At 39.2% G+C, this 16,083-nt stretch overlaps 1 protein-coding gene across 1 annotated transcript in view; it reads right to left on the reverse strand.

Moving 5' to 3' along the window:
• Positions 1-203: 203 nt before the first annotated feature.
• The window catches only part of LOC139721420 (hyalin-like), a 46,489-nt gene continuing 30,609 nt past the window's right edge, over positions 204-16,083 (reverse strand). The window contains exons 5-12 of the mRNA XM_071632735.1: positions 15,693-15,701; positions 13,978-14,229; positions 12,295-12,552; positions 10,851-10,859; positions 9,069-9,320; positions 7,401-7,658; positions 5,948-5,956; positions 204-466 (exon numbers count right to left, since the gene is read on the reverse strand). Coding sequence (XP_071488836.1) covers positions 204-466; positions 5,948-5,956; positions 7,401-7,658; positions 9,069-9,320; positions 10,851-10,859; positions 12,295-12,552; positions 13,978-14,229; positions 15,693-15,701 — 1,310 coding nt within the window. The remainder of the gene's footprint in view (positions 467-5,947; positions 5,957-7,400; positions 7,659-9,068; positions 9,321-10,850; positions 10,860-12,294; positions 12,553-13,977; positions 14,230-15,692; positions 15,702-16,083) is intronic.

Here is a 16,083-nt window from a genome sequence, read left to right on the forward strand (position 1 = left end):
ATCTACCTTTGATAGTGGTCACACATGCGAAAGTTGGGGTCAATTGCTCAAAAAATGAGAGAGGAGTTCGATCCACAAGATTTTGCAACGGACCGGCCGCCTGACCACCCGACCGACCAACCCACCGACCGGCCACCCGACCTTACAGTGATTCCTATACTCCCATACACACAATGTGTGGGTAGGGGTATATTGACATGAGACTACCACACACCTAAGACTTGAACTGTAAAGCTGCAGGAGTTCTGATTTCCGTTGTTGTCTGTTGCAGTGTAAGTCACAGTTGTTGGCTGGCCTCCTGCAATAAAGGTGGATCCACTGGTTCTTGAGGAAACCAGCGAGGCAATACCAGATGCATCAGTTGCTGTGGCTGTTGGCCATGAAACAGGTACAAAAGTGCCAGCGGATGGTCCAACGGTCAGCAGGACGTTGTTCGGGCACACCACAGTCGGTGGTGTACTGTCGACTAGGAGTGGGAAAAAATAGATAGATGAGGTTTATATCAACCGCCTGCCCTGAATTTCTAGAAATCACTCAAAGAAAATTGCTGCGCTATGTGGAAATGTTTTTCCATGTAAATATCCCCACACTACCAGCACCATCATAACGACCTTCAGCCTCACTATCAGCACGACAAACACCAAACAATGAATTCGGGCACAACCACATAGCAACTGAAGGTCATCATCATTGCAACAAACTGCATGACAAGAAAGGAGTATAATTATGTTCTTGGTGGAAATTTCACCAAATGAGCACGAAAATTTACGAATGTCCATTCGTAGTCTTCAGATCTACACAATTACATAATATCGTTTGTGCTGTGTTCATAATCAAAGAGAATTGTTGATAATCGTACGAACTATAATTTCTCAAATGGGATTGTGGAAGTCCGCGCATTTATAATGGTACAAGCGACTAAAACCACGGAAAAAGAAGAGATTTTTTAGAATAAAAAATAAAACATAGCTTCAATACAAGAAATTATTTCTTTTGTGTAATAGCCTGTTAAGTTCCCCTTTCTTTCAAGACAATCTTGTTAAAAGGTAACCTGATCCTTCACCTTTTATATGATGAAGTTCTCTTACTGTTATTCATTTTGTTTTACTATAATTTTCCCCCTGGCCTCGTGAGCTTGAGCAAATCATATTTTACAAATTCCCTTTGTTTGCGTTGTTCTGTTGTTTGTTGTTGTCTTTTGTCTTTTGTTAATTGTCTTTGAAGTACAGTAAATAGCCACAGAAACCATTTTTTTTACATCTTTGAGCTTAAGAGTTTGTCTTTTTTTTATCAGGTAACAGTTATAATATGTAGCGTTTATTGCATCTTCTCAGACTCAGTGAGTATAGTTGCCACATTGTATAAGTGCACTGGACACGATGAACTTTGTATCTTGTTTGAAGGAGGGAAATGTGAGAAAAAAAAGTGATCTTGGTGACATGGTAATCTACAGTTATATTTGGTCTGGTGTTTTAGAACAAGTTGTGCAAAATAGAAAATAATCCACGTTATGTATGTTTATGTACAAAATATAACAAACTGATAGGATGGCTTGATTGATTAATCTGACATGCGTAGCTTCGTCACTTTAACTTTCTGTCAGAAAGACACATTATACGATGTCAAAGCTTTGCGTCGAAAGTGATAGGTGTACTTAGGGCCTACAAGCTATTACACAGCATAATATGTCATATTTAATCCTCTGCGTGCCGTATATTACTTTCTTATCCGTAGATAAATATGTGTGTGAAATTCGTGCACATTTGACTAACTGGCACAAAAGGGTTAATCACGATACATTGAGACTTTCTTTAATTTCTTCCCTTAATATTCACACACTGATTGTGCTTTTGAAAAAAAAAAATACAAGAATTTTTAGCAAAAATCCTCATCTGCCTTATCAATATCGATGCATTGTAGCATTGTATACACTGCTTCATTTGGCTTTCTAGCGTGTATATATGAAGTGCTTGTACTGTTGTGAGCAGTGAAACGATCTGTAATCTCGAGGAATTATAAATGATGATAAAATGAAAATCATATGATCGTAACGATGATAATGATGACAACATGAATAATCATAGGGCCTCATGATGATGACAACAAACACATTGATATAGGCCTATTTTAATTGTTTTTTTCTGCACCCCGTAGAGATGGCTATTGTTTTCTTAGGCCTTTCTTGGCCCACTCTTACAACAACTACATTTTATGCTTAAACTGAGAACTCCTCAGACAGGACACTTCACAAATGTAGTTGAGATTTGGCAGAGCACATTCGGTTGGTGGCGCAGTTAACTCAATATTACAAGAAGATGTGGACACTGCACATCAAACTCCATATTAGCTATCATGAGAAAAAGTTCGTCCGATTGTGAAAAGCTGGGCACTCCCTGATATTCATTCTTCGACTTCATAGCTAAAACATACAGCATATGGTGTAGGTTCGTTCACAATTTCAAACTTTTACTAACCCTGCTGAAGAAAGTGCTGTTCTCATAAGAATTCAAAATGGGGACCGAGGCGAAGAAAATTACTTTGTCAGAACTAATCGCATCCCGTAAAAACAAAACGCAAAAACAAAATTACAAAAACTAAAACAAAAACAAAACAAAAACAAATAATGAATGAAAAATATCAACATTTATTTTCCCTCCAATGTATGAAGAAAATGAAGAGAGGACAAATGGAAAATACATTCATAACAATGAAAAAATCGTTAGAACTGAAATATATGATTTTGTTGTTTTGCTGCGTATACTAAGAATATGCGCGCAGTGCCATAAATGGAATGATTGGATGAGTCCTTGTATAATTGATTGAGGGTACCAACCATTCTAAGGATACATTGTGAATACATTCAAAGAGTTTGAAAGAAGATGCAGGAGAACAGAGAGTAACTTGAAACACAATGAAACGAGACAGAAGGAATTATATAGATATACTTCGATATTGCCAAAAAAAAATATGGTATAAGAAATGATAATAAGATAAGACTTCCCGGATGTACGCTAGACAAATAGATGGCCCTTTCGTAGCCTGTTCAGCGCATCAGCACCCAGTATGGAACAATGTAAGTGATACTGCATCAGAGGAGAGAGCATACCATTTCGATGTGGAATACATACGCGTGCTTGCTACAAACTTTTCCTCCGCGAAGAAAATATCTTGCCATAAAACTACGTACATTCTGAACTATTACTCATACAAACAGGAGTATGTAAATTTTCAGTGAAGCAAATAACCAAGCTTATCAGTCACCATGAGATATCGATGATATTTCATTCATGATTGTGTATATACATTATGATGCTTCAAGTATTATGAGCAATCAGACCTTTTGAGTAATTATTTACAAACATGAGGGTGTAAATTTTCCATAACAAGAATGGAAATCGAGTCGAAAAAAACACTTTATCGGAACTAATCACATCCCGAAAAAAAAAAGAATAAAAACGGAAAAATCATGAACATCTATTTTTCTTCATTGTATACACAATGTATAAAGCAAATGAAGAGAAGAAAAGTGATAATAATTACATCCACCGGAATGAAACGGAATATCGAAAGCTAAATTGAAATGTATGACTTTCTGTGTTGTGCTTTCTGGAATGGAGATAATACGCGCAGTGTCATGGGTGGAGTGATGGTACAGTGAGTCCCATTTAATGCATTATGAATAGATTCAATAGAGTTTGAAAGAAGACGTAGGAGAATAGTAAGCAACTGGAAAGACAATGAAACGATATACATTCATGCAAGAAAAGTAGAATTTCCCGGATGTACGTCGGATAAAAAGATGGCCATCTCGTAGCCTGTTCAGCGGATCAGCACCCAATAAGGAACAAACGTAATAAGGAATATACCGCATCAGAGGAGAGACATGCCGATACAATGTAGAACACACGAGTGTTTGCTATACAAACTTTTCCTCCGCGAAGAAAATATCTTGCCATGAAACTACGTACATTCTGAACTATTACTCATACAAACAGGAGTATGTAAATTTTCAGTGAAGCAAATAACCAAGCTTATCAGTTACCATGAGATATCGATGATATTTCATTCATGATTGTGTGTATACATTATGATGCTTAAAGTATAATGAGCAATCGGACCTTTTGCGTAATTATTTAAGTCGCAGTCCGGCGACCACAGCATTATAGATGAGAGTTGGCGCCCATTAACTGGGGACTGGTACAATACAATGCCGATATAATAAGCAAAATACTGTGTGAGTATTACGTTAATCTTGTGGTGGACCGCGTAAATGGTCGGACGCAGGATGAGAACGAACAACGATAACAGTCAGACCGCAGCACCCGATAATTCGCTCGTATTTATTCAACTCGTATGCAAGCCCGCTCTAGGCTTGCATACGTAATGAGCTGCGGAAGGGGATCTTGTCCTTGGGCTTTCGGCAACAAAAGTACACCTTATATTCACAAATTTGGTATCAAATCCAAGGAAAATATGTAAGCTATCGTCACATGTTGCTCAAATTATTGTAAATGAAAAATATCATAGCGTAATTTGAGATTGAAAAATAATGAAAAAAGTGATTCGTGTAGTACACGTTCAAATCGTCAAAAGAATACCAAATTCACCTTGCGTCTCAATGAAAATGCATTATTTGGTAGCCCATCTCTTAATCTTTGTATCCATGTAAATATCTTGACAATTTGTTGCTTAATCCGGTCAGGAACCAGTAAAATATACATCGATGTCAGTGCTGGTCAGCTTGAAACCGTGCAATCTCAAGAGTAAGCTCTCTCATTGGACAGTGCTTGCATTCAGCGCTTGCATTACGTCATTACGCTGCTACGGTTTCATGCCACGTGCGTGCAGAGCGCATGCTTGCGTAGGCACGCGTGTAGATTTCTGTCAGTGCCGTATATAAAGAGAGTCTGGCCAACTGCTAATTTGGACGCCATGTCGTTACCGCGCGTATTACGCGTCACAGAATTAGCGTGTACGCTCAGACGTAACAAAATAACCAAGCCAAATAAGGGGTAGTTAACAATGGGCACTGCGTATGAGCGCACTTCAGTAACGACATGGCGCCTGTAGATCACGGGACCAGCTTTTGACCAATCACAGGCTTCAAAACACGTAAGCCAAAAACCGAGTTGGCCAGATTCTCTTAATATACGGCACTGATTTCTGTGCTTCGGACAGAAGCTAGAAGCTATAAGCTTGGTACAGCGCGCGCGAATGCAAGCGCTGTCCAATGAGAGAGCTCTTTCGCGCCACTGTACACTTTGTGCGGAGCATACTTCCGGCTTAGGAGTGAATTTTACAGACATTTCAAAACGGAAAAACTAGTATAAATCATGCTTGCGTCTCCTTGACTCCAATATATGATGAGCATCTAAGTTTCCTCTCTACGAAAAAGCCAAAATCAGAAACAACGGTTTCTTAATCCGGTCAGGAACCAAAAACGAACTTTAGAAAGCAAAATCTTCCGTGAAAAGCAGGTGAAATTTACCTGAATTCGACTGATTATAACGTCATGACAAGAACCGATATTATACGCAAATTTGTTATCAAAATAAAGATCAAAGTCTGGAAAACAACTTATCGTGACTTGTAACCATAATGAATGCACGTAAACGTCGCTGCACTGTGAAAACCAAAGCCCTGTCAAACTCTCGCAAAATCTCGCACGCAAGAGACACCTACGGAACGCAAAGATCGTCAACGAGAGTGCTGAATAAATCTTGCCGGATCGGCTAAATAGCATACGTGCTGCGGACTGACTGATAAAGCGAACGCATATCGTACGCAAAGAGGATTGTGCAAAATGGTTCCTCTATAGTGAACATCTTTAGTGGCTTCTGGCAAACAGCATGTCTCCCAAAAGAGTACGAGCACTTCACTATCACCCGCTTAAAAGAAATTCTGACCCATCTTCCCTATAAAAGTCGTATAGACAAATTGCACTTACCTGGGTCCTCTGTAAATTGATGGAAAGAATGATTAACAATCAATTGGTTTGAAATCTGGAAAAATACATGTACATGCATCTTCGATTTTTCACATGAAATGGTCTTGGCAAAAGCACAACACATAATTGACTACATAATGCGACTCGAACAAGATCATTCAGAAATCATCAAAAGATTTTTGGCCTGCTTTCTCGATTTGGTAAATGTATATAATTCTATCCGTAGGAGAGTCATTATTTCTGAAATGAAAAATTTAGGTTTCATCACGGATCAAGGGTTTTCTCGTTAACCGAACGTTTTAATACCAGGTAACTGGAAACCCAATATGTCAGATATTTGACCTGCAATAACCCGCCTTCAAACAAGAACACCTTCAAGCTGAGCAAAGCGTTTAAAGAAAAAAAAAAAGAAAGACTTAGAAAAAAAGTAAAAGAAATGAAAACCGAAAGGAGAATTATGTAAATGAGTACGAAGCACGAGCGAATCACAAGAAAAGGCCCCACTTCCTAGCAGCTCTTGGCATATACCGGCGCGAAGTTCGAAAGAAGATCGAACCTGATATAAAGAACAATCCAACATAACGACGACACAGAAACGCGTAATCTTCCATGGTCATCATGCCCACATTTCCAGGATGAAAAATGCCATAAATATATCTCGTGTCAATCACCAGAAATGTATCAGGTAAGTCACTAGAGTGAGAATATGGTGGTGCAGGAGAAATTGAGTAATTTCGTCTTATCCGACAAGAGCAGGATTTGGTGGGTTTTTTTTCCCAACAACGAAAGAATGAGAATCAGGCGTGCACACAACCTGTCACAGTACGACCCAAGGAACCAGCAGCCCTACACTCACAGGAATGCGGTCTCAATTATTGTCTGGGAATAATTATTGTGTAAACGTCTGTTGAGTCGGTGACACGCTTGTCGTTGCTGGGAACATGGATAACGATTATATCGGGAGCTTCTGGACTCTCTCTCTTTTCTCCATCCATTGGTAACATCTTTGGCAACACCCAACACCAGTTCACTTTTTTTTCCCCAGAATGAAAATGCAATGCCGGCGCACAAGGTAGCCCAGAAGGACCATTAGCAAGACGAAACTGGGTACACTAACCGGCGCAATAACCAGATGCTCACGCAATGGAAATTTTGTGGGATGACATCAAGACAGCCCTCACCAAGGCCCGTCTAACCATCAGGAAGGGTAGGGGAAGCATCATCCAAGAAAACCCGCAGGGCATTTGAAATCCAAAAAACAATTGTCCCAGAAATCGGGTGTACCACGCCTTAAACCCACGGCGGATTACAGCATTTCGTATGGTAATGCTAAGGAACGAGAAAGGTCTGCCGTCAATAAAAACAATACGGTGGACAAGGAATTAAATTGAATAAATAAACCCAAGACAAAACAAAAAAGCCAAACCCTAAGAAAGAGAAAAAAAACCCTTACCCATCATCACTGACACTGTAAATGTACACTGCTGTTCGTTGCCATACGGGTCAGTTGCAGTGTACACGATAGTAGCGGAAGAGCCTGTTGCAAAGAAGGTGCCACTGGGAAAGTTTGGTGCAGAGATTGTGGGAGCAATCCCAGAATTATCGGTCGCGCTTGGTTGCTCCCAGGTAACTATTTGTCCCGATACGGAAGAACCAACAGTTACTTCTATATCGTCTGGACAGAAAGTAAACACTGGAGCTATGCTGTCCACTGGGGAGAAAACGGACAACAGATGAGAAATGACGACAGATCAGTAATTACGTGAAGGCTATTGCGAGGTATTTCTCTTGAGTGGCATAGTACGATGTGACATGAATAAATTTGTGCTGTTAATATCAATGTTCTCCTCACGAACTGCACATAATTGTTTGCTTGATATAGCCTGTTGTAGTGGTAATGCAGTCTGATCCAGAACAAAATATGCTAACACTACACAATAAAGAAAGCTTGTCTTTTCCAGAAGTTTCCCTAGTATTCCTTCTAAGGCTCTGATACTGTTCATAATTTATTACGAAGGTAATTCATCAGAAGGACAAATTAATCCATTTACACCGTGCAATTTTACCAAACAAAACTCTGTCAATATACTAGTATACATCTCACCTCAACCAAAGTGCTTTTGCCAACAGCCCACTCTAATATTAGATTGTCTCGAAAGCTGCAGTTTCAAAGGCTCTTGATTGCAAATCCTCTCAAAATAAGGAAGAACGACAATTTAGAGTAAACCTAACGTTCTTGTCAGGCTCCTGAGATATTACAACTATCTAAAGGATTGAGGAGTTGAATCGTCCCGACTAAACTGTATCAAGTAAATTTTCACGAGGCTTAGATCTTCGTAGGATAAAGAATAAGCAAAGAAACCCTGAAAAAATAGCCCATGTTAATTGAACAATAGTCAGTATAAAACTTGCTGCCCACTTTATTGGGAAACTAAACCGTCAAATACCTTTGCTTGTCCATAAGACTTATATCGAATAAGACACCAAGACTCCCCCCCCCCCCTCTGTTCTGCTCCTCAAAAAAGTACGTAAAAACAAAAGAACCGTGATATAGTAAGATATTTAAGCCAAATTATCTTAATAAAAGTATGTGTAATTTTATACGTCTTCTTATCTTTGCCATCATCTGTATGTCACGTACTTTTCCAAACTTTTGAGATTAAAACAGTCCAAGCCAATAATCAGTAATAAGTATGTAGTAAAAGATATATATGTATCTATATGTATATATATGTGTGTGTGTGTGTGTGTGTTTGTATGAGTACACATGTATATAATGTATACATTTTTATATATACTTTGATATGTATAAATATATCTACTTGGCGTGAATACATCTTATAAACTGGCCAGTTATTCTCGAATAAGAAAGTGCATACACAAATTGGCAACAAAAAGGAAGCAAAATATCCTAACCGACATCGGTGAGAACGAAATTTCATAACCTGCCACTAAAAGCAAAAAACAACAACAAAGTTGAAGGCAGAAGGAGTATCAAATTGTGGCAGTAAGTTTGCTCTTTTCACAGGATTTACGAGTTTAAGGGATTCTTTTGAATCGTAACTCCTGCTCTGTCATCAGACTTATCCACCAAAAATAATGACGTGAAACCACCACACACCCAAGACTTGAACTGTGAAGGTGCAAGTGTTCTGATTTCCGTTGTTGTCTGTTGCAGTGTAAGTCACAGTTGTTGGCTGGCCTCCTGCAACAAAGTTGGATCCACTGGGTGGTGAGGAAACCAGAGTGGCAATACCAGATGTATCACTTGCTGTGGCTGGTTCCCATGTAACAGGTACCATAGTGCCAGCGGATGGTCCTACCGTCAGTAGGATGTTGTCTGGGCAAACCAGTGTCGGCGGTGTATTGTCGACTAGGAGTTATGGGGGAAAATGGATGAGGTTTATCGACGGTCTGCCCAAACTAGAAATTATTCAATGTGTTGCCAAGAATAGTGATATTTTTAATAGTACCCCCATCACCGACACACCAACGATTATAACCACCACAACGTATAGTAAGAATAACCAAAAAATACAGGGATAACGTTTATTTTTCTGCGCTCGGTACAGACGGCTATCATAAAAGTTGGCATGAATGACCCGCGCGTGAAAAGTTTTCACTCTGTGAAATTTATTTTAAGGCAATACAGCCAAAAAATAGAGCATGGTATAGGCCCGTTTACAACATGAAACCTCCACAGACTCCCACATAAAAAAGTAGGCCTATACTGTTTCCATAACAAGAATGGAGATCGAGCCGAAGAAATTTCTTAATCAGGACTGATTTCATCCCCTCCCAAAGAAAAAAATGGTTAAAAAAATGAAAAATTATTTTTGTTCATTGTATACACAATGTATAAAGCAAATGAAGAGAAGAAATGTGATAATAATTACATCCACCGGAATGAAACGGAATAGCGAAAGCTAACTTGAAATGATATGACTTGCTTTCTTGTGTTTTTCTGGAATAAAGATAATACGCGCAGTACACAATCCCATGCATGGGTTGAGTGATGGTATGAGTCCCATTTAATATATTATGAATAGATTCAATAGAGTTTGAAAGAAGATGCAAGAGAATAGCAAGGAGGTGGATAGACAATAAAACGATACATTCATGCAAGAAAAGTAAGATTTCCCGGATGTACGTCAAGTAAGAAATATGATCCTCTTGCAGCCTGTTTAACATGTCAGCACTCAATATGGAACAACGTATTGAAGGGGATACCGCATCAGAGGAGAGATATGCTGATACAATGTAGAACACACGCGTGTTTGCTACAAACTTTACCTCCGCGAAGAAAATATCTTGTCATAAAACTACGCATATTCTGAACTATTACTCATACAAACATGAGTATGTAAATTTTCAGTGAAGCAAATGACCAAGCTTATCAGTCACCATGAGATATCGATGATATTTCATTCATGATTGTGTATATACATTATGATGCTTCAAGTATTATGAGCAATCGGACTTTTTGCGTAATTATTTAAGTCGCAGTCCGGCGACCACAGCACATAGATGAGAGTTGGCGCCCATTAACAGGGCACTGGTAGTCGCAGTCCGGCGACCACAGCACATAGATGAGAGTTGGCGCCCATTAACAGGGCACTGGTACAATACGATGCCGATTTAATAAGCGAAATAATGTGTGAGTATTACGTTAATCTTGTGGTGGACCGCGCAAATGGTCGGACGCAGGATGAGAACGCCCAACGATAAAGCGAACGCATATCGTACGCAAAGAGGATTGTGCAAAATGGTTCCTTTATGGTGAACATCTTTAGTGGCTTCTGGCAAACAGCATGCCTCCCAAAAGAGTACGAGCACTCCACCCGCTTAAAGGCAATTCTGACCCATCTTCCCTACAAAAGTCGTATAGGCCAATTGCACTTACCTGGGTCCTCTGTAAATTGATGGAAAGAATGATTAACAATCAATTGGTTTGAAATCTGGGGAAAATACATGTACATGCATCTTCGATTTTTCACATGAAATGGTCTTGACTCGAACAAGATCATTCAGAAATCATCAAAAGATTTTTGGCCTGCTTTCTTGATTTGGTAAATGTATATGATTCTATCCATAGGAGAGTGATTATTTCTGAAATGAAAAAGTTATACGTTTCATCACGGATCAAGGGTTTTCTCGTTAACAGAACGTTTTAATACTATAGGTAACTGGAAACCCAATATGTCAGATGTTCGACCTGCAATAACCCGCCTTCAAACAACAACACCTTCAAGCTGAGCAAAGCGCTTAAAAAAACAAAAGTAGCAAAAAAAAAAAAAAAACCACCACCAACAACAACAACAGTAAAAGAAATGAAACCCGAAAGGCGAATTATGTAAATGAGTACGAAGCACGAGCCAATCACAAGAAAGGCCCCACGTCCTAGCAGCTTTTGGCATATACCGGCGCGAAGTTCGAAAGAAGATCGAAACTGATAAGAACGATCCAACATAACGACGACACAGAAACGCGTAATCTTCCATGGTCATCATGCCCACATCTCCAGGATGAAAAACGTCATAAACATATCTCGTGTCAATCACCATAAATGCATCAGGTGAGTCACCAGAGTGAGAATTGGGTGGTGGAGGAGAAATTGAGTAATTTCGTCTGATCCGACAAGAGCAGGATTTGTTTTTTGTTTTTGTTTTTCAACGACGAAAGAATGAGAATCAGGCGTGCACACATGTCACAGTACGACCCAAGGAACCAGTAGCCCTACACTCACAGGAATGCGGTTTCAATTATTGTCTGGGAATAATTATTGTGTAAACGTCTGTTGAGTCGGTGACATGCTTGTCGTTGCTGGGAACATGGATAACGCTAAATATCGACAGCTTCTGGACCCTCTCTCTTTTCTCCATCCATTGGTAACATCTTTGGCGACACCCAACACCAGTTCACTTTTTTTTTTTCCAGAATGAAAACGCAATGCCGGCGCACAGGGTAGCCCAGAATGACCAATAGCAAGACGAAACTGGGTACACTAACCGGCGCAATCACCAGATGCTCACGCAATGGAAAATTTGTGGGATGACGCCAAGACAGCCCTCACCAAGGCCCGTCTAACCATCAGGAAGGGTAGGGGAAGCATCATCCAAGAAAACCCGCTGGGCATTTGAAATCCAAAAAACAATTGTCCCAGAAATCGGGTGTACCACGCCTTAAACCCACGGCGGATTACAGCATTTCGTATGGTAATGCTAGGGAACGAGAAAGGTCTGCCGTCAATAAAAACAATACGGTGGACAAGGAATTGAATTGAATAAAAGGCCCAAAGACAAAACAAAAAAGCCAAATCCTAAGAAAGAGAAAAAAAAAAACCTTACCCATCATGACTGACACTGTGAATGTACACTGCTGTTCGTTGCCATACGGGTCAGTTGCAGTGTACATGATGGTAGCGGAAGAACCTGTTGCAAAGAAGGTGCCACTGGGAAAGTTCGGTGCAGAGATTGTGGGAGCAATACCAGAATTATCGGTCGCGGCTGGTTGCTGCCATGTAACTATTTGTCCAGTAACTGAAGAATCCACTGCTATTTCTATATCGTCTGGACAGAAAGTAAACACTGGAGCTATGCTGTCGACTGGGGAGAAAGCGGGCAACAGATGAGAAATGACGACACATCAGTAATTACATGGAGGCTATACGAGGTATTTCTCTTGAGTGGCAATGTACGATATGACATGAACAAATTTGTGCTGTTAATATCGATGTTCTCCTTACGAACTGCACATAATTGTTTGCTTAATACAGCCTGTTGTAGTGGGAATTCAGTCTGATCCAGAACAAAATATATTAAGACTACACAATAAAGAAAGCTTGTCTTTCCCGGATGTTTCCCTAGTATTCCTTATGAGGCTCTGATACTGTTTCATCATGCAAGCTAATTCATCATCAGGACAAATTAATCCATTTACACCGTGCAATTTTACCCAAAAAAACCTCTGTCAGTATACTAGTATACATCTCACCTCAACCAAAGTGCTTTTGCCAACAGCCCACTCTAATATTAGATTGTCTCGAAAGCTACAGTTTCAAAGGCTCTTGATTGCAAATCCTCTCAAAATAAGGAAGAACGACAATTTAGAATAAACCTAACGATCTTGTCAGGCTCCTGAGATATTACAACTATCTAAAGGATTGAGGAATTGAATCGTCCCGACTAAACTGTATCAAGTAAATTTTCACGAGGCTTAGATCTTCGTAGGATAAAGAATAAGCAGAGAAACCCTTAGAAATAGCCCACGTTAATTTAACAATAGTCAGTATAGAACTTGCTGCCCACTATACTGGGAAAACTAAACCGTCAAACACTTTTGCTTGTCCATAAGACTTATATCGATTTAAGACATCAAGACTTCCCCCCCCCCCTTTACTGCTCCTCAAAAACAGTACGTAAAAAAAAAAAGCCTTGATAGTAAGATATTTAAGCCAAAATATCTTAATAAAAGTATGTGTAATTTTATACGTTTTTCTAATCTTTGCCATCATCTGTATGTCACCTACTTTTCCAAATTTTGAGATTAAAACAGTCCAAGCCAATAATCAGTAATAAGTATGTAGCATAAGATATATATGTATATATATATATATATATATATATATATATATACATATACGGGTGTGTGTAGCGTGTGTGTGTTTGTGTGTGTGTATACAGTTATATAATGTATACATATCTATACTTTGACATGTATAAATATATCTACTTGGCGTGAATACATTTCTTATAAACGGGCGACTTATTCTCGAATAAGAAAGCACATACACAAAACAACAACAAAAAGGAAGCAAAATATCATAACCGACATCGCTGAGAACGAAATTTCATAACCTGCCACTAAAAAGCAAAAAACAACAACAAAGTTGAAGGCAGAAGGAGTCTCAAATTGTGGCAGTAAGTTTGCTCTTTTCACAGGATTTACGAGTTTAAGAGATTCTTTAGAATCGTAACTCCTGCTCTCTCATCAGACTTATTCACCAAAAATGACATAAAACCACCACACACCTAAGACTTGAACTGTGAAGGTGCAAGTGTTCTGATTTCCGTTGTTGTCTGTTGCAGTGTATATTACATTTGTTGGCTGGCCTCCTGCAACAAAGTTGGATCCACTGGGTGGTGAGGAAACCAGAGAGGCAATACCAGATGTATCACTTGCTGTGGCTGGTTCCCATGTAACAGGTACCACTGTGCCAGCGGATGGTCCTACCGTCAGTAGGATGTTGTCTGGGCAAACCAGTGTCGGCGGTGTATTGTCGACTAGGAGTTATGGGGGAAAATGGATGAGGTTTATCGACGGTCTGCCCAAACTAGAAATTATTCAATGTGTTGCCAAGAATAGTGATATTTTTAATTTAACCTGCATCACCGACACTCCAACGATTATAACCACCACAACGTATAGTAAGAATAACCAAAAAAATAAAGGGATAATGTTTATTTTTCTGCGCTCGGTACAGACGGCTATCTTATAAGAAAAAGTTGGCATGAATGACCCGCGAGTGAAAAGTTTTTACTCTGTGAAATTTATTTTAAGGCAATACAGCCAAAAAAATAGAGCATGGTATAGGCCCGTTTACAACATGAAACCTCTACAGACTCCTACATAAAAAGTAGGCCTACTGTTTCCATAACAAGAATGGAGATCGAGCCGAAGAAATTTCTTAATCAGGACTGATTTCATCCCCTGCCAAAGAAAAAAAAAATGGTTAAAAAAATGAACAATTATTTTTCTTCATTGTATACACCATGTATAAAGCAAATGAAGAGAAGAAAAGTGATAATAATTACATCCACCGGAATGAAACGGGATATCGAAAGCTAAATTGAAATGATATGACTTGCTTTGTTGTGTTTTTCTGGAATGAAGATAATACGCGCAGTACACAATCCCATGCATGGGTTGAGTGATGGTATGAGTCCCTATTAATATATTATGAATAGATTCAATAGAGTTTGAAAGAAGATGCAGGACAAAAGTAAGGAGGTTGATAGACAAGGAAATGATACAATATTGCAAGAAAAGGAAGACTTCCCGGATGTAGGTCAGATAAGAAATATGATCATCTTGTAGCCTGTTTAGCGTATGAGCACTCAATAAGGAACAACGTATAAGGGATACCGCATCAGAGGAGAGACATGCCGATTCAATGTAGAACACACGCGTGTTTGCTACAAACTTTCCTTCCTCGAAGAAAATATCTTGCCACAACACTACGTACATTCTGAACTACTTCTCATAGCAACATGAGTATGTAACTTTTCAGTGAAACAAACGGCCAAGCTTATCAGATACCATGAGATATGGACGATATTTTCTTCATACGACATTTAGATACGTCAAGTGCTATGAGCAAGGCTTTTTGCGTTGTTATATACTATGTAAGTCGTAGTCCGGCTACCACAGCATAAGTATACGAGAGTTGGCACCCACATAAATGTGAGAATACAATGGCGACATAATAAGCAATATAATATATGAGTATCGAGGAAATCATGTGGTGGACCTCAAATGGTCGAACGCAGCGAGAAAACGCCCAACGATAAAGTGAACGCATATAGCGTACGCAAAGAAGATTGTGCAAAATGTTTTCTTTATAGTGAATGCATCTTTATGGATTGTAGGAAACAGCATGTCTCCCAAAAGAATACGAACACTCCACTATAACCCGCTTGTAAAAGGTAACTTTGACCCATTTTCCATCAAGTCGTATTGCACTTACCTGGTTGCTCTGTAAATACAAGATGGAAAGAACGATTAACAATCAATTGGTATGGAATCTGAGGAAAATACATGTACATGCAGCTTCGACTTTTTAGGCCTATTTGAAAATAATAAATCATGGTCTCAGTATAAAAAGCACAGCACAAAATTAGCACACAGCACAGCACATAACATGCGACTCGAACAAGATTATTCAGAAATCATGAAAAGATTTCTTGATTTGATAAATGTTCTTGTTGAATGAACGTCTTAATGCTAGGTAACTGGAAACTTAATATCTCAGATATTCGACCTGCAATTACCCGCCTTCAAAAATAACAAATTCATGTTTAACAAAGTGTTTAAAAAAAAAGAAAAGACGTAGCAAACACTAGAAACGTCGCTATGGC

This window comes from Diadema antillarum, unplaced genomic scaffold (assembly GCF_040938485.1).
Source record: "Diadema antillarum isolate AM-2024a unplaced genomic scaffold, OU_Dant_1.0 scf00000143, whole genome shotgun sequence".
Classification (NCBI taxonomy): domain Eukaryota; kingdom Metazoa; phylum Echinodermata; class Echinoidea; order Diadematoida; family Diadematidae; genus Diadema; species Diadema antillarum.